Raw genomic sequence first — 19,143 nt, 5'->3', positions numbered from 1 at the left:
AAACAAAATATAATAGAAAACAGTACAGATCTCATTGTACACGTGGTAAAATATACTTGATAGATAGCAGAACGTGTGCATTGTACCCATTCTGCTGCTGGGAAAATGAAAACAATGAGTGGAAGTAAAGGGATACTGTTCTGGATGGAGTGTAATTAACAGTTGATGAGCTTTATGAGCCTTCTGTACTAAGGCTGAACTCTACAGGACTCTCAGGATTGTAGATGACTTGGGTCAGAAGGGACCTTAATGTTTGTCTTGTTCTAGAATGTCTGTCTAAAATACACAGTCAGTTTGTAGATACTTTATTGAGGTTTTCTTGAAAGAGCTGGACACTCCAGTAAGGCTTCTTTCAAGGCTTTTGTCAATGAAAAACTCTTCTATAGAAGTGATGGTTAATGTTGGATTGGAGCTGAGTTGTTGGGATTGACCAGTGTTTTCTGAAGCACTGCAGTTCTCTGAGATCAAAGCATGCAGGAAAAGCTGAAAGGAAAAGGGAGAGATGGAGTAGGCCCTGACACTTCCCTGCATTTAAGATTTACTTTTATTGTTGTATAGCATCTGTGTGTAGAAATGTATCCCTATGGGTTTTTTTACAGAGATCTCAAACTTCCATCAACAAAAGATGGAACCTCCTGCAGGTCCTTTCAGAGCCCGAGTAGGTTTGGGGTTGGTTTTTTTGTTTGTTTTTCGTGGAAATGTTTCTAAGAGTGTCTTTTTCCAGAAACGTTCCTTACACTTTTAAGGAGCACCTCAAGTATCTCTTTGAGGAAATACATCTCTACAGCAGTTTGTTTCATTTACTTGTTCACTTCTGCTTGTGACTGCACACTTCCAGCCACAGTAATGTTTTCCCAGAATGTCACTATAGGTAGTTGAGTGCATCTGTCTGCTGCTGGTGTTGATTGTGCTGATAAACTGTAAATGAGGATTCATCCTGTCATAGTTCTGGCTCTGGCCTGTTCCCTGTCCTGTGCCAGTAGCAACGATCCACACAGCACTGGCAAGAAATAATTCACTGACTGTCAGGTGTCACACATCAAAGATTGAATCCTGGGCATCAAATCACACTGCTTAATTTTAATCATCATTTGACAGATGCACAATAATTTTTATGCTCCTTTCTTGTTAGTCTATGTCAGTGGTGGGCTGTGCTCTGACAGGTAGCAGGGGAAGGAAGGGGAAAATGCTGTTAGCTAGCTACTGTACAGTGATGAGGTTCTTCAAATGTAATCCATATTTCAAAGTAGGCTTCAAGTCTTACTGTCCAGAAACTTCACTTGTGGGTTTTGAATAATGCCTGCTTGCCCAGCCCTTGAGAGCACAGAGAAACCATGGGATGTGTGTGCTCTTGACAAGCTTAACTGCTGTCCGGATGCCTTTTGTGGACGGGTTGTAGGTTTCTGGAGCACACGTATTGCTTGTGTGACATCAAGATGCTGTTGTTACCTTGCAGAGAAAAACTGGCAGTTCTGTTAAGATTTCAGTTATGGATTAATGACCACAATTGTTTCTGCATAGTTTGCAAGTCCAGTGGAGAAAAACGAGTTATGTGTAGTTAATGAAATGAAGGACTTCTGGTGCTGAATTGATCTCCTAAGCTTTGGCAGAGAGTAAATTTATTCAGATCTAACATTGGAAGCTGGTGTCCACTAGATCCTTCTTTCTTGTCACCAGCAGTTTTCAGTAGTATTTAAATTCAAAGGAGTTCATATAAAACACCTATTCTACTCTCATTGTATAGCAGTGATGTTAGAAAGAATCAGCAGTTGAAAGAATGTAAGTTGGAGTGTCTTTTAAAACCTTCTTGGCATACATCTGGGAAACATTAATCATTCATATGCTCATGAATCAAGTACAGCATCTTGAGATGGCAGCAGCCAGTTCTGAATTGTCTCTGTCAGTTTCAAGCAAGTCATTGAGAACAGGGTTTTTAACCAATGTGGCCATCCTTCCAGATTGCTTATGGCTATTTCTTTTCTCTGTTAGCAAGCCAGCGGGGGAAAAGAGAAATGAATGCTGTTCATGTAATTGCAAAACTGCATGGTCAGCATGCTGGTATATGCTTGGGGAGGAGGATGAAGGCTCAATTAATTAGTGTGCTTATCTTCTACTGTTCCAATTGTGCTTGTGAACATGTCTACAAGGCTCATCAGGGTAAGCTTGGGTTTCCCTCCCTGCTCTGTCTGTAGTGACTAACATGGCTGTCTCTCTAGGTGTTCTTACAAATGAGTAACAGTGGAACAATTGAGTAGTTTGCAGGTGTGTCAGGTTGGTAAGTAAGGAACGAGTGAGACTGTGACAGGATCACTCAATGAACGAAGCTGAAACCAGGGTGATGATTACCAAGACTGGCAGAAAATAGGGCAAAGAAAATAAATTTAATTCGCTGGTGTTATATAACCATCTTAGTGCAGCCTTTGGTTTCATTAGTTGGAGAACATACCTTGTAAGGGAGAGCTATTGCATGTGGTTTCACTTTTAGCAAATTGACTGTAATTTAGAATAGAGGTGTAGGAGATTGAATATATTATTATGCTGTTTTTTCTAGCTGGTATGGATCTTAGTTGTGGGGTTTTTTCAGTGTGTTCTAGCATGCTTAAATTTACAGTTGTGAAGGTCATGACTGCGAGCCAGCAGTGTGCCCTTGCGGCCAGGAAAGCTGATGGTATCCTGAGGTGCATGTTTGAGCATGGCCAGCAGGGCAAGGGAGGTGATCATCCTCCTCGGCTGTACTCTGGTGAAGCCACATCTGGAGTACTGTGTTCAGTCCTAGGCTCCCCCTTTCAAGAAAGACAGGGAACTTCTGGAGGGAGTCCAGCAGAGGAGCATGAAGATGACTGGGTGCCCTGAGCATCTCCCATAGGAGAGTGGTTATCTGACTGTTCAGTACATTAACGTTAAGCAATGATCTCACTGTCCTGTGGTGGTGACTCCTCTCTTTGCAAACTCCATGGCCATGCTCCTAACAAGCTGTCAGAGAGAGCTGTGTGATTATTGGGACAACAGTTTTCTCGTTAGGTACTTTGATTTGGTCATTCATGCCAGGATGCTAAGATAACTCAGAGTGCCAAGAACTAGCTTTGGCTGAGGTTCTTATAAATTCTCAGAGAGGAGAAAGGCATACAGAGGTGCTGAAGTTTGCTTCAGAATCTCAGTGTGGTTTAGATTGGAAGGGGCCTCTGCAGGCCTTGTGCTCTAGCCTCCAGGTTTAGCAGGGCCACCCAGAGCAGGGTGCCCAGACCCATGTCCTGATGGCTGCTGAGGACCATCAAGGAGACTGCGCAGCCAGTCCGGGCAGACTGCCAGTGCCATCACCCGCACAGTAAAGAAGCATCTCATTATGTTCAAATGGCATTTTGTTTATTTGTTGGTTTGTAGAATCCTTCCAGTGCCTTACTGCTTTCTTCCCTTACTTGTGTACGCTTGTAAGATAAGTTTTACAGATGAGTTTTAAGCTTTGGACCAAAGAAGTCTCTGGGTTGGTGGTCTTTTATTTTCTATTTTTCATATAGTTATCTATTTTGAAAGACAAACCGTCCAAATATTATGAAGAAGATTCTGTCACACAGAACTTACCTGAAGGCTTTTTAGCCATTCACATGGTTTGCAATATGGTGTTCCTTCCTAATTTATACTCTTTATTCCTGCAGCCTTTTAAGGGTATAGCTGGATGACCTAAAAACAGCAGTAAGTTAAGAGTGGCAGCCCTCCTCAACTGAGGTATTGTGACTGACCAGACCAGTCTGTTGATGCACCAGGCAAAATTATTTCAGTTAAGTGAGAAGTGCTTATTCTTTCTGGTACATCAGTGTACTTGGAACTGCTCCTAAGCCATATACATGACTCTTTCTGTGATATATTTGTGTATATATAATCAACATTGTTTGGAGAAGAATGCTCAGCGGCTATGCATGTGCAAAGAGCAGCATTTCCAGGCTGCATGTATTTGTTCAGTACTTCTTAGTGTTTCTGAAAAACTAAGACAGAGAGGATCAAGTGGCACAGGCTTGTGGAACAGTTGGGAATACAGGAGGGAGTGGGACAAGGGGAGTCAGCACTCGTCATGGGACGGAGGAGTCCCAGTGAGGCAGCTGCCCTGGGGAATCATGGCATCTTTTACTATTATCATTAATTTTCCAGAGAAATCATTCCTTCTCAAAAAATATTCAGAAAATGCATGTACAACCAGACAAAGGCTTTAATGATTCACTTACTTTTTCCTGCATATGTTCAGTGCGTATCCACTGAATTGCCAGAGTATCATGTCCTCTGATTATCATGCTTCGTGTACGTGCCAGAGAGAAAACACTCAATGCAGATTGATAGTGATGGTACTATCCAGGCATGAAAGGTGATGCTGCGTATTAAGGTACTCAGTTTTCTAGATCAAATGTGTTGGAAAATGAGTGAGCTCCCAGGACTGCGGAAGTTAAGCGGAATGGAAAGTTGGGTGCATAAGAATGAGCAGCTGTTTAACAAGAAACAAAGTTCAGGATTCTGCTGTGGTTATACACAGAGACTGGGTGGAAGAGGCAGCGGAGGAATGAAAAACAACATGGTGAAAACTTCCACCACTTACTTCTGCAGCTCTTAGACAATGTGGAAAAATTAGTTGTATTCTGCTCTGTGACTTAACGCTTACTGTCAGGTAACCAAGCTTATGCTGCCTGTTTGAACTCCATCGTCACTCTTAATGCTGTTAAGAGTAAATTTGAAGTACAAATTACAAACGCCTCACATTTGCAAATCAAATCGACACTTGAAGTTGTTGGCAATTATTGCTTTCTTCATCAGATCATGTTTCTGTATTGCTTACTAAGACAGAGCTTTGGCCATATGGGGACCATGGGAAAAACGGTTTATCCAAGGTATTGTTAGCAGTCATATACAAGATACAGGGCATCACCTGCAAAGCTGTAAACTTGGGAGAATTCATTGTGAACACTTCTCAATTGGAAAACTCCAAGTTTAAGCTGCCTCTGCACTTTTACTTTACATTTTATTTTTAAAGAAGGTAGTAATTAGCTGCCAAAAAAGCCCATAATAAGCATTAAATGCACTTTGACTTTTACCTCTTGCGCCTCTTCCACGCACATATGCACATTATGTAGCAATTATGGCTGCTGGTGTTTTGGTTTAGTTTTGTTTTTTGCTGGTTTAGACTCTGAAACGTTGTGTATACTTTGTGGTTATGGCTACTTGGATAGTTGCTGTAGTAACTGTGGGGTTGAGGTGCTGAGGGATCCTTGTTCCACAGAGCAAGGAAGAGGAAATCCTCTCTGTAGTGCAGCTTCCTTGAGCATCACATACATAACTTTGTTTCTAGCTTTCCTGACACTGGTTTTATAACACACGTTGGGGATGGAAGGCAGACCATGTTTTTCTAATTTGTATTTATATAATGTACTAGTATTTAAAAACTCAGTAAAGAACCTTTTTAGTCTTATCTCCCAGAGTAGAAGGCTTGAATGTGGCCGGTTGTTGTATACAATTTGCTTTCTTAAGAACTGTTGGCCGTTCCTCCTGCAGTACTTACTGTTAATGGCAGTTATTCATTTCTACTGTCATTAACAAAATTAGATTCAAATCAGAAGTTTCCAACTACAATGGTATTTTATAATTGGGTGTTAGTTTTCATGACCCATCTGAATAACATCCATGCTAACAAATAAGTAATGAGTAACAAAGCATTTTCTTTCCAAGCCGTGATGTTGCTTGGTTTTGCTGTAGTTCTTCCCCATGCTGTTTTTACGCAGTCATTTCCCTGCAGCTGAACAGTGCCATGCTTTCCTGCTCTTGTCAGGCACTTTGGAGTTTGTAATTCAAGTAATAGAATACTAGGAAAGGCATTTGGAAAAGTTTTGAGTAAATAGTGATCAGATACGTCTGACTCAGAGCAAGTCTTCAAAAAAATGCAGGTTCGTTCCAAACTATGTTAAATACAACATGCTTTTGGTTGAGCCAAGGCTAAACGAGGCTTGCTTTGTTTTTGTTATTGTTGCTGTCTTAATCATCATCAAATGGCCTTTTTGAAAGTCAGATTACAAGTAAATACCCCTGCTGTGGGGATTCTGTCCCTTTTGCTCAATAAAACAACAGTAATTTGGGGGGGTTCTTGCTTCAGTTTCCTCCTACCACCCACGTCTCTTCTTCTCCTCCTTGTTCTGTAGTGTTTGTAGATTTTCAGCAAGCTGTTTCTAGTCAGGTTGTTCAAATGCTGGTAATTTTAATTCTCCGTTTCCACTGTGACGTTCAAAATGGCGTGAATGTTGGTGGTGGTACTTGGGCTGTGGGTGAGGGAGAAGGAAGCAGTGCATGTGTTTAGTATCACTAAGATGGTGAGTTAGGAGAAACAACCAAAGAGATAGCAGAATACGTACTCTGACTTTTGCAGTTCATACTTATTGTTTTCTAGCAACATGCTGTTAGATATCCAAAACCATGGGTATTATTCGCTCAAAGTGTTCTTTTCTCCCTCCCTGCTGTGTCAAGGTTATAGGGTCTGAGTCCATGTGGTAGATCTTTGCTTCCTCCCGGACCAATGGTTTTAGGTTGGTGTGCGGTATGTGATTGTACCAGTCGGGATTAAAAGGAGAAAAAGAAAGTTTTGTAGCCTTCAGAAACAAAACAATCCAACAGACTACATGAAAATACTATCTGGGATCTATAAAAACAAACATTAATCAAACTGTGCTGCTTTTGTGGTGATGGTCTTGTTTTCCTTCAGTAACATTAAATTATGCAGAGTGCTTATGTTGATGGCTGATTTTGCTTTTTCCTCCTGTACTGTAATGTAATTGTAAGGTACAGACAGAAAGGAATGACAGCCAAAACCAGTAAGCTTTAAAGCACTAACAGTCTGCCTTTTCTTCCTGCTTAGAGGGGTAAACACCGTACTGACTGTGCCCATCTCACCTCCAGCACACAGTAAGAGCTGTCTGGTCTTTCATCTCACTTGCCTTTCAGCTTTGTTGTCGCAATCACGTGTAATTCAGGGCCAATCACTTCCAGTTGAAGTTTTCCTCTTTCTAGTCTTAAATGGATGAGATTTACCTCTACATTCTTGAAAAGAGCCCAAACTTGCGTTGTCGTGGGCCGTTTTCTATTCTGATTAATGTTTTAACTATGAAGAGATGTATTGTTGCTCAAAAGAAATCTCTTGTAGTAGGAAGCCTTCTCCATCACCACCCCAGGCTGCTGGTCTAAAAAGGCTGAAGACAGCTGTCTAACATACCTAACCCTAGGGACATTTCTGCAGCAAATTTCTCCAGATATGTGTAGAATTTCTACAGTGCTTATTAATGAGTCCCAGAACACTCCTTCATTTGCATGTAATCTGTTGTCTTAACTCCACCTATTAGTCTAACAAATTTGGAAATATTTCAGCTTATGTCTTGATTTTTCTTTTTCTTGGCTTGTTTGCTGCCGCAAGGCAGGTTGGTGCCTGCCCTTAGTTGTCATGGTAGGCATCACAGAAACTTTTCTTTTAAAGGATCTTAGGAAATTCCTAGTTCAGTGTATCATTGCTCCTTGACATAACTGGGTTCTAGCCGGGCCAATGTATTGATAGATGTCAGTCAGTTCTGATAGAGTCCCAGCAGGACAGATGGCTCTGCATGGCAAGCGTTTCTCAATCTGCTACAGGGGGTAGTAGCAGGGGATTTTGCCACCACCCCCTCCCGGCATTAAGGCAGTGCTGTGCAGACCTGCTTCATGGCTAAGAGATCTGTGGGAGGCTTTCATTTCCTGAAAGTTGGGTGAAATGATTGTACCCTGAGATTATGCTTTATGGGAGTTCCGCTTGAATAGTTGCAATAGTGTTTGTCATAATGAGATTCCTAGCGATGTGGATTGTTTTATTACGCATAAACTTTCCTGTCATTTCAAGGGGAGACGGATTTCTCTAGCTTCCTGTGCACTGCAAGAGAAACTCTGCAGATGGATTGGTTAGGGGCTATAGAAAACTTGAGATTCCAAATGTAGATAACCTCAAGTAAAATCTCTGCATTCTCACTGAATCGCTCACTCCTGTACTGTGTTTTCCCCCACGTTTTGTTTACAAGATGCCAGAAACAGACACAAAACTCACCTGACGTGTTCATTCTTTAGCATTGCTAAGGAGAGTTATTTATAAACTCCTAATTCATTCTTTGTAGTTTACGGATATTATTAATATCCAGATTTCACGTCATTAAAGAATGTGACCTTTCTGCTTCATAGTTCAACTCCGGGATGCTTATTGGGAATAACATACTGTCTCATATACCTCCTGTTTGGTTTAGATGTCCTGTTTGAGATGCCTTTTCCTGGGAAGGTGGGAATTTTCTTGGGAGGAAGATGAGGCGGAAGGTTTGTTTTTGCTCATGTTTAGGTGCGTTGAAGCGCAGCTAGAAGCTAAAATATGGTGGTTGATCAGAACGGTTGCTGTGGTGAGCTGTAATGCAGAATAAAACACACTAATCTCTTGCAGTGTGTTTTTGGGGTGCCTTTATTCTTGTCACCGGCTGTGTTGTTTTTAATGAGTTGAAAGTTGCTGCATTTAAGCTGAAGAGGAGGATGACCTTCTCGACTGGTAGAAATGTAATGAGGATGGGTTTCTAAGTGCCTTTCTTATATAGCGCTTAAACACTGTGTTCTTGCACCCTTAAAATCTACTTGGTCAGCTTTTTCCCAGTATCATCAAGGAACCATGCAGCAAGGCCACAGCTTTGAAAGTATTGCTTTGTTAATGAGGAATGCATCCAAAAAGGGGTCCTTGTCTCTTCTCAAAGAGAGCTTCTCAGAGCAGGAGTCAAGCTGCCTATGAAGCAGGAAAGGAACTCCTTAATAAAATAATTGTAAAGCAGCCACCTGGAGTTCTGTTTATTACTTTGATGTAATGCTGTTATCAGCTGGGGAAACATTCCAGAGGAAAAACATTATCTTATTCTGGTCTGTTGGTACTATTGTTTGAAACCTGCCGGGGCTGATTATTAAAGCTGCTAGTTCTAAGAAAGCTTTCCTCCCTTTTCTAAAATGAGTTATCCAACAAGCAGTTCGAGTATGCAGGCACCTCCACAGTTATTCTCTATGTCTAATAAAAATCCATGTGATGATGTATATGTTTTTCGTTAATTGGGTGCTAGTATAATGGGGGAGAGTGGGGGGGTCTTCTTTGGAAAGAAATCAGAGTTTTGCATCAGATCCTTATTAACACTTTCTGCTCCTGGCTTCTGAAAAGGAAAATGTTCATTATAGTATTGAGTGGGATTTTAAATTAGTGTCCACACATGGTTTTGTGGTAGATGATTTTAGACTATGAATTCCCAAGTGGACGAGGCTGGGATGTGAATAGCTGCTCGTGACTGTCCATAAGTTTTAAAGAAATACAGCTGGGGACAAGCTTTGGGCTTGCAGCCAGCTTCTTTCCCTGTTGTCAACTTTCACTTTGCCTGCTTTGTGCCAGTTCTAAGAACTTAAGTTTTTGCCTTGTGTATATAAGCTGTACTTTAATATTCAGCATTTTGATAGTGCTAGTTGACCTCACAGACCTTTGTCAGAATGCTTTCTTTCTCATCTGATTTGGGTGACCTACATAAGGATTGATGTAATGAGCTTCACTAGGAGCTGAGTTGGAGAAAAGATTGGATTCTTAGATAAGTTAATTTCCATTGCATCCAAAGAATAACAGAAGAAGTATTTTGAGTCTTAAGTACTCTGTATAGTTATTATCTTCTCCCTTGTGGTTAAAAAAAGTAAATAAAAATAGAGGTCTTGTAGAACACAAGCTTTTGAGCAAATAAAAATAGAGTTGAGCATCAATCTGATCTATTCTTACACTTTTTAGGTCATCATGTTATCTTATACTGCATGACCTAATTCCAAAGAGTAATAAGCTGTCTCATTTGATTATTGATGTTTAAAACCTTAAAATGCAAATTCCAAAAGCTTTTTTTTTTGCTTTATATGAATACCGAGAATTTCAGTTCTCATACAGAAATAATTACCTTCATATACAAAAAATTCCACATACGAACACACTAAGACTTGTTTATCCAATAAACTGTTGCAATAAATGTGGATAGTGTTAGTGAATAAGATATCTTTGGCTTATTATCAGCTTAGAAATTGTATGAATGCTTAAAGTATCCTAGCAGTCAGTAATGGTTATTTTGTCTAGTTGTGGCTTTCCAGAAGGCAGAATCACCTTATTCCGTATGGCGTTCAGTCTGATCTTTCTAGAGTCTTTCTGAAAGCATGCACTCTTCAGCTTAAGCCTGTTCCCATGCCAAACTGGTGCCTGCAACTCAGAATGGAGATATCTGAATCTGTTTCTTGCTTCCAGTTTCAGACAGCCTTGTCTCCTGTAAGAGATTAATCCTTGTTGAGCTGTGCCATCAGAACCTTACAGAAGTGCCACCTCTTCAGTTTTATCTGCATGAGTCGAGCTGCTTTGAATACTGTTTGGAAAATACTGCAGGATTTGCATAATGATAATTAAAACACACCACCATGTTGATCAGAGTCTTTAGTTTTAGGGCTAATAGTAGCCATAAGCTCGTTTACTTCTTAGTTCAACATTTTCTTGTACCATTAAACATAAAATGAAGGGGGGTAGGACGTATACACGCATCATCTAGAGCTTGACCATGAAAGACCATAAAATGTTCTTGCCCTTATGATGGTAGGTCTTGCTTCAGTGAATTACTTCTTGCACTTGGACTCGATGACCCTTGTAGGTTCTTTCCAAATGAACGATTCTGTTCTGTCTTTGCACTTTGTTTTCCTCAGTTGTTGATATTTTTTATTAGTGTGGTATTCCCAGCTAGTGACTTTCTCTTTGAAGATGAGTAAAATATTCAGACAGCTCCTGAATAAAAATGGTCTCCGCTGCAGTCTCCACTTCAGACCACAGACTGTATGGATCATCGTGTTATGCATAACATAAACTAAACTTTAAACACTGCCCTGAATTGGTGGGGAAGGTTCCATGGGTGTAAGAAGTTTGCTTTGTTTTGTTTTTCTCCCAGGTAAGGGGTAGAATGTACCTTACGCACATGCAGTCATTTCCTACTTCTTGCTACTGTATCTTCCTTTTCTATTCCCTTCAGCTTTACTCTTCCGTTCTTAGGCACTGAAAAGTAATGGGAACTGTCATCTCAACAGACTGGCAGCATATCATCCCATGGTGTTTTATGGGCGCAGGTTTTGACCCTTTGATTTAAAAAACAATAATTTCAAATAAAGTATTATTATCTTCTTACATAATACAGCCCATATAAAGCATTGCAGGTAAATGTTTGAGAACAGACTCAGCTTTTTTAATCTCTTATACCGCAAATGTATTGACTTAAAATTGTGACAGCTTCTGGGAATCATTTCAGCAGGTGTTGTGTGAGAGCATTAATATTACACACATGCTCCCCTGAATTTGCTTAATGACTTTCATCAGGCAAACGCTTCTACCATCAGCAGATGTTGATAATGCCTTTTATTCACGTTAGTAGAAGCAGTCGTTGGTACTGTTGCACTTCAGTTGGTTTTCTCAAAATGTTTTGGAGGCATTGAGACTCTATTGATTTTTCTCAGTCCTTAAAACAGGAGTATGTTTATGTGAGTGGAGAATTTTCAGAATGCTTGCTTAGCACAGAGGGTTTCCAGGCAAAATTATGAGTGTTGTCATGTTACTCCTTTATGGAGAGGTAACATCAATGCTCCTGCCCTGCTCCTGGGCCTTGCTGCTCGCATCCATGCTTCCCTCAGGTGCCCTCCTTCCCAGACAGATGGAGAAAGGGAGATTTTAATTCTTCCAGTGCCTGCAGTGAAGTCTGAGTGAATGCGTGCATCTCTTGAAGTCATCTGTGCTAGGAAGGTGATCTTTGAGCTGGACTCTTGCCGTCCTTCTAAATCTGCTGTGAAAAAATGAGTATGTTTCCTTTCTGCTTAGCCAGTCTCCCAGTGTTTCAGCCAAACTGACCTTTACTTCCATGCTACCCACACAGACTTCTGTCTTCTTTGCAGTGCTAATATGTTATACGTTCAGCAGCTTCTGCTGCTTTTCTTTCAAGAACCCAATTGGGGTTTTCCCGTTGCCCTTTTCATCACCTACTGAGAGATCAAACCTCCGCGCTTTGATTTTTATTTTTCTTTTGCTTATTGTATTTTTCTTGTGTTCCATGGGGCAGTTTTGAACTATTGTATTTACCATCAAGAAAGAAAATATTGCTGTTCTGACATGCCCCACGTTCAGTGTGAAATGAGAAGAGGCTTAAGATGCTCAGCATCCCCGAGTAACAGGGACCAGCAACTGAATTAATAATTATTCTATTGTAGACAGGGAGATACGGGGTGTGAATACAGTGGCATACAGCATTAGAGCTTGCTCAGGTGCCAGAGTTTGGCTGTGAGAGAGCCTTGCTCCGGGCTGCTTCAGAGCCCCAGCTCCCCGCCATGGCTGTGTGAAGGAAGCTGGGAGCTCTTCTCTCATAGGCTTTCTCTTCCAGCTTCTGATGCTTTGTTGTTAGCTTGACAACAGTATTTTCTGTCAGAGGTGTCACAAACATGTAAAATTCCGTGGCTGAATCACGGGGGTGCGGTCAGTCACCTAGTAAGGCATCAACAGCCTCCAGCAGGAGCACGGTGCCAGAGCTGTGCTGGACGTGTCACAGGGACGTGCGCTGCAGGTCATGTATTGATATTCCTCTGTGGAACGGATAAACATCCTTCAGAGACAGACAGCTCTTCCAGTGCTAGTGAGTCTGTCATGTAAGTAACGGTGGGACAGAGGGTAAGCGAGCTAGTATCTAGCTTAACTTAGGGAGTTTTGTTAATTAAATAAATGTTCATGGTTTCACTCACTGTGCTCAGTCTCATGTAGCTGCAAGCATTAAGTCAGAGCTGGAAAAGAACAAGAAGGCACTGAGAACTTTTTCTTCAGACTTTTGCTGGTTAGGTGTCAGTGGCATAGCAGCTTAGGCTATGATAGGGTGCATAAACCTACATAAATGCAATTGTCTTGTAATTTATGTTTGGGAGAAAAAAAAGCTCATGAGACTATTGTTTGGAAACAAGGAATCGTTTTAGAACATTTATTTTTTCTTTGATTTGTGTTTTTAGCGTGGACTGCCCTAATACTTGAAGGATGCAGAGTATGTTGTTGCTGTGGTGGTATAGTTTAGTTCTGTCTTTTCAGGCTAATACATTCAAGAAAACTGCTTATTCTACAGTATTGCTTTTCTGGCTATCGTTTGTGCATCATGTTTTATCCAGCTCAGAAACGAAAAAACAGTTAAAACTAAAAATAAGTCTGATTTTTTTCCCCTACCGTTATGTGTCTGCAGAAAGTGCAGCTTTTACTTTAGCAGAAAACAAGGCTTTGATTTATTTTCTTGAAGGCTTTTGTACTGGTCTTTGTTAAATTACTGTATTTGCATTATGAGATCCTACTTGTAGGATGTGTAACAACAAACAATTACTTGCTGCTTTGCTGACTATCTTGTGTAATTAAAAATATCTATAAATTTACATATAGGAATCAAAAGTAATAAATGAGCATCTTAAAATGGTATCACACCTTCTGCATTTCCTCCTCTCTTTAAAGCTGCTTCATGTGCTGCCTTCCTATTCCATTTTACCAAAGGATTTGTATGCTGAGGTATTCCTGAAATATCTTGGAAAAATCTGCCATGAGTTTTGAAGCAAATGCCATATTTCCTAAGGGTTTTCCTGAGAACCTCTGGTTTATAGTGAAGCTCCAGTGGTCCTTGTTACAAAAGGTTTACAGAGGTGAAAAGTTTGAGCTCACGGGGTGATGAAATTAGTGTAGTGAATAACGGCTGCAAATAAAGTGAAACCCTATTTTTAATCATTTCTCTTAAGAAAACAAAAACACAAAAAACCAGCACATGGTATAGCTGCTGTGTATGTACGTCGAACAGAGGTTAATTCACTTTTGCTTTTAATGTGCTTCTTCATGTGGACACAGCATTCATAAAACTACATTTCATCCTATATTCCCTGTGCTTTAGCACTTCCCCACCCTTGCGTGACTGGGCGTATTTATCTAAAAATCTCTGGTGGTTTTTATGGTATAAAAAAAAACACCCTGCAATTCTAACTAACAAACTTTTGTTGTTATTGACAGATGATGATGTACCTGCAGATATGGTTGCAGAAGAATCAGGTCCTGGTGCACAAAATAGTCCATACCAACTTCGCAGAAAAACTCTTCTACCTAAAAGAACAGCTTGCCCTACAAAGAACAGTATGGAGGTAACTTGATTTGGTTTCAGCTGTGAAGTAGCTCCTGTCTCAGAATAGGCAGCACTTTCTATAACTTACCTAATGACCAAATTAATTCTCATTGATTTTGTTACAGGGTGCCTCCACTTCAGCTACTGAAAACTTTGGTCACCGAGCAAAACGTGCCAGAGTATCTGGAAAATCCCAGGATTTATCAGGTAATAACTCTGTACAAAGATTAGGAGGCAGCATAAATTTTTGATAACCCCCCCCCCCACCAAGAACAACTTTTTTCTTCTTATTCTCCAACTGAAAAACTTCAGTAAAAGGACAACTAGAAGCTTGTTCTGAGCTTCAGATTTGGAATCTTGGTTTTAGTTGGACTTCAGAGTCTGGTCCCTAGTACAGATGTTTTGTTTCAGACCTTCCATTTTACATCCACTCCTACATGCTGTCTTTCTCTCTTTGAATTTCTGTGACTATTTAAGAATCATTTAACCATAGGTTTGTATACTTGAAATGACCGAACACCAGCTTGTCATTTTACTTCCAGTTTCATTTCCCAACCTTATACTGAAAGCCTGGTGCAAAGTCTTAGTATCATAAGCTCAGTTTCTCTCAACAGTTTTTGACTTTCCTTTGAGGTTGTTCTCTTCTGATACATTTTTCATTATGCTCTTTCTGACCTCCTTACTTTATTGAATGTGGGTAATTTTATTCAAGTCCTCACACCACACGTGGCACTTAAAAGGGAGTTTTCCACATGTTCTCTGCATGTTGCTTTTGTTGCATTACTGAGCTCATTTGGGCAAGGTACTGGAATTGTGGAGGCTTCTCCAGCATGGGATTGTAAACAGTGTTTTTTGTAATTGTACTCTTGAGATTGTATTGAAACCAGTCACAGCTGGACAAGGGAGTGTTCTTGTCAAATTATTTCCTATTAATGTCTCTCACAATATGGATGATGGTTACTCTTTTTATTTTCCCTTTGAGTTTTCTGAGATGTGTCCGTAAATTTGTGCCGATGCTAATTGCTACAGTATTTTCTTGTTGCCTTTTTGTTGTTGTTAGCATAGATAATAATAGCTATTATGACTGAGTAAGAATGACATTTTCTGGAATATCATGAGAGGAAATGGTATGTTATCATTTGGAACATATAGCTGTTTACTTAAGAACTACAGATGAAATGAAGGTATGGGTCTAGTAATGAAGGGTTATGTCTGTTCAGAGAACTATTCCTCCTTGTATGGACTCTGAGAAGTGCTTTCGAGTGTGTCCATCTGGATGAGAATCAGAAGCTGCAAGAAGAATATTCCTTATTTTCATCCTTATTTCAGAACAACTGCTGCTCTGAAGTAGTTGCTATTTCGAAATTTTAATGCATTCTTCCTGACAGTATTCCAAACTTTTTTATTATTTCAAGTTTTGACATATTTTTTTTCTTTTCTCTGCAATTCTGTCCTCAAATAGTCCTGGCGCTAAAGGACAGCGGTTTCCAATCCTGAGACAGAAAGATAAATGAATATAGTCATCTTGATGAGAAAGTCACATGTGACAGGAAACGAGCAAATCACTTCACTTAAACCGTTTTCAGTTGAATAATAAGAAATGAAGGAAATAAAAGTTTAGATAAGAAAAAGGTATTTCTGAGCTGTGTTTCTTACATCAGACCTGTAAGCAAAATTCTCAGTTTGGTTTTGTTCTGCCTCCTCACATCAACTGAGCTGTAAATGTCTGCTTCTGCTGTGATCTTTCAACCTTCAGTACCACTTGTCTTCTGTCGTTTTAATCCACTGATTTGATATTCTCTTCCTTTTTGTTAATTATTGTGTAGGGTTTTTTCTCCTCTCACACTACGTCACATATTTGCATTTTCATTTTATACCGGGTAGTTGCTGCCTTTTAACCATCTCTGGAAGAAGTGAGCTCACAGACAATTTGTTTCTTTTTTTTTCACTGAACTGGAGTTGCAGCGCATACAGAAACTCGAGGTTATCGAATCATTTATTGATTATTCCATACAGCAGATAAGTCCATAGCCCGTGGCTCACAAAACTTACTACCCTTTTGAAATCTTTTGCCTTTTCCTAATGATTCATATCCAAAATCACTGTATGCCAAGTTGTCTGACATCTGTTTCTTAGCAAGGAAATATGTTTACTAATGACCTCTGTTCAAAGCAAAAGCTGTTAGTCCTCACTGTTAAGTGGACAGAAATGGTATCCGTACAAGATGTAATTTACAACTCAGGATTCACAGGATGGCATTCTTCACCTTTCTACAAAGACTAATTCACTTGCAGGCAGCTTTTGCTGCCCTCCATCTTGGTAATGCTATACAGGTTTCTATCAACAAAAGAAAAGGTAAAAATAGAAAAATAAAAAGAATTTGAATTCAGGCCCATCCTGTGGAAAAAGAGTGACGTAGGCAACTATGTTTCTAATTTTGAACATTTTTACTATATTTGCACTTTATTAATGATTATCAGTATTTGAATTGTTGCGTTATAGTGGTGGTCAAGCTTGGCGAGAGCCTCTTGAATTTTGTCTTTTTTTTAGTTCAGTTTTATGCATAAAACGTAGGTTAAGTATGAAAGCTTTTCAAGCATATGAAATAGTGTGCTGCTACTCCTGGGAGCTGGAAAACTAACAGTTCTGCTTTAGTCACCAGGCAGGGCAATGCAGTTGTAAAGGTCTGGTTTAGTAAACTTGGGACAAGAACTTAGCTGCACTTTGCATCTAACTGAGCAGAAAGGCAGCTTGAATGTCTGACTTCTGAAGGACTTCCGATAAAGGTGGAAGAGGGCAGCAACGGATTGTTAGAAAATAATAATAATAATAAAAAAATCTTCATTTTGCAAGTAGTACCTAATTAAATGCTTTCCAATTAAAATTAGATGGAGAATTGCAATATGTGATGGTGTTGGTTTTTCCTCAAGAAGAAATTTTTTGTGTGCTGTCAAAGTTGGTTATTATTTCTTCCAGTGACAGAAATACATTTGGGTATATTTTTTTATCTTGTCTTGTGGCATCGGAAGGAAACAGAAATTCTGAGCAATGGGAGACACTGTACAAGTGAACTTCCCCTTTCCATTCAAACTTAGTCAAGTCTTAACATACATAAACGTAAAGGAAGATGAAGTTCTGCAGGCTGTTCAGTCAAGAAACCAATTGTCTAGGGAAGAAGATAACATTGTGTGCCTCAAAGATTTGCATGTTAAAAGCAGAAGACAGGTCATGAGAGGTCTCTGAGAATATTTACTGTCTTGTGTTCACAACGTTACATTTTAGCTTTTAAGACTGTATCTCCACATCTAACTGGAATGCTACCAGAAAAAGATGTATTCAGAAGCAATGCCCAGCAATCCTGTGATGCATTTCAAGGGTAATTAGGACTGTAGAATGAGATGCTGTTGCTTGTTTGATAGAGCAAAAAACTTCAACTCCAGTGGAAAAATACCTTCTTAAAAACCAGCACTTAATGTGCAGGTAGCATTTTTGGATGCTTCCTGGCTGTACTCACCTTGTGGGTTGGCACACGTTCCCCATATATTGGGTTCTGCAAGTCTGTCTTTAATGTAAGACCTTTCCAGACTATTTGCTTGCACTTCATTAGTTTTGGTAATTTACTGGCTTCAGCCCGTAAGATTTGTATTGTTAAAAATACTGATAAGGTGTTTGGCATTGATAATACCGCTGCTGAAGAGAACCGTCTTGCCCAACTACTGGACATTCATTCCTGTTTCCTTCCTTGCACCCATGCTGGTGGTTCTGTAGCTTGTAAACAAGCTGCACTGAAGGGCCAATCCAAAAAAGCATTAATTTGAAGGGGGGCAGGTAAGAATGAGGAATAAGTTTTGGTGGTTCTTTTTTCTCTCCATGATCAATACTACCAACTTGAAGGTTTATTTTGAGAGAGAACAGTGAGGTTTTTTCCTTTTGTACTGCATTGATTTTTGTTTGACTGGAGTGGTGTATATGTAGATCTTATGCCCCTCACTTGTTACTGTTAAGACCAGCAGGGGAAATTGACTTTTGTGAATCACTTGTTGCACCATTGTATGAATGTCACCCAAGGAGCAGGTTTAGGGGAGGTCACTGCAGAGTCAACATGTTTCAGAATTTCTGCCATGTTGTGTATGTGAGAGAGACCTCATTTGGAAACTGCTTTTTGGAATCCTGCTCCCTCAAATTTAGTAGTCTTCTGTCTGAGGGTCACTTCAGCGTTCTCTCTGTAACAGTCCAAATCACAGTTGTATTGCTCCCTTGGTTTAGATGTTCTAGGAAAAAATTAATAATGCAAGGAGCATTGCATGGATATAATTGCATTATGAATATAGCAGAAGCTCTTATCCCTTGCATACAAATCCACTGAAAGCTGGAAGCTGTTCTGTATGGTTCTGCCTGAGAACAGATCTTAAAGTCAGTAACCAAACAAATGACCTCTATAAACAAAACTACCCTGTTGCAAGGATACCTGCCATGGAAGGTCCTCGTGAGAATGCACACTGCAGATGGCCTTTTTGCTATAAGCTGTTGTATGTGTTGTGCACAACGGCAGGGGTATCAGGTGCAGTGATATCTTTGCAGAGCTATGAGAAGAATGCCACACTCTCAAACCTTCCTCAAGAAATGCATCATCAGGCAAGACTAGTGCTTCATTTGGCTTCACTTCTATTTTTCTTCTTTAATTTTATGAGAAAACACATAAGTGGGAGTAAGTAGAAGGATATCTTTGAATTACTGCTTGATGGTTTCCTGCATCCCAGGCATATTTCTTCATAATGTGTTCATTGTGTGGAGGTGGGGAAGTTTTATTGGTATCTTCTTCAGAGTGACTGTTTTTGACTAAATTCCTTTGTTTCGTAATATTTGAACTGTTGACTCTGGTACTGGATCGTTATTACATGGATAGCAT

At 39.9% G+C, this 19,143-nt stretch overlaps 1 protein-coding gene across 2 annotated transcripts in view; it reads left to right on the top strand.

Annotated features, from left to right (window-relative positions):
• FBXO11 (F-box protein 11) overlaps positions 1-19,143 on the top strand; it is a 62,052-nt gene that overhangs the window by 18,272 nt on the left and 24,637 nt on the right. For both annotated transcript variants that reach the window (XM_072330796.1, XM_072330795.1), the window contains exons 2-3: positions 14,126-14,253; positions 14,360-14,441. In XM_072330796.1, coding sequence (XP_072186897.1) covers positions 14,126-14,253; positions 14,360-14,441 — 210 coding nt within the window. The remainder of the gene's footprint in view (positions 1-14,125; positions 14,254-14,359; positions 14,442-19,143) is intronic.

Source organism: Excalfactoria chinensis, chromosome 3 (genome assembly GCF_039878825.1).
Source record: "Excalfactoria chinensis isolate bCotChi1 chromosome 3, bCotChi1.hap2, whole genome shotgun sequence".
Taxonomy (NCBI): domain Eukaryota; kingdom Metazoa; phylum Chordata; class Aves; order Galliformes; family Phasianidae; genus Excalfactoria; species Excalfactoria chinensis.
Note: the sequence above shows the minus strand (reverse complement) of the source record. Positions and strands in the feature narration are given on the sequence as shown.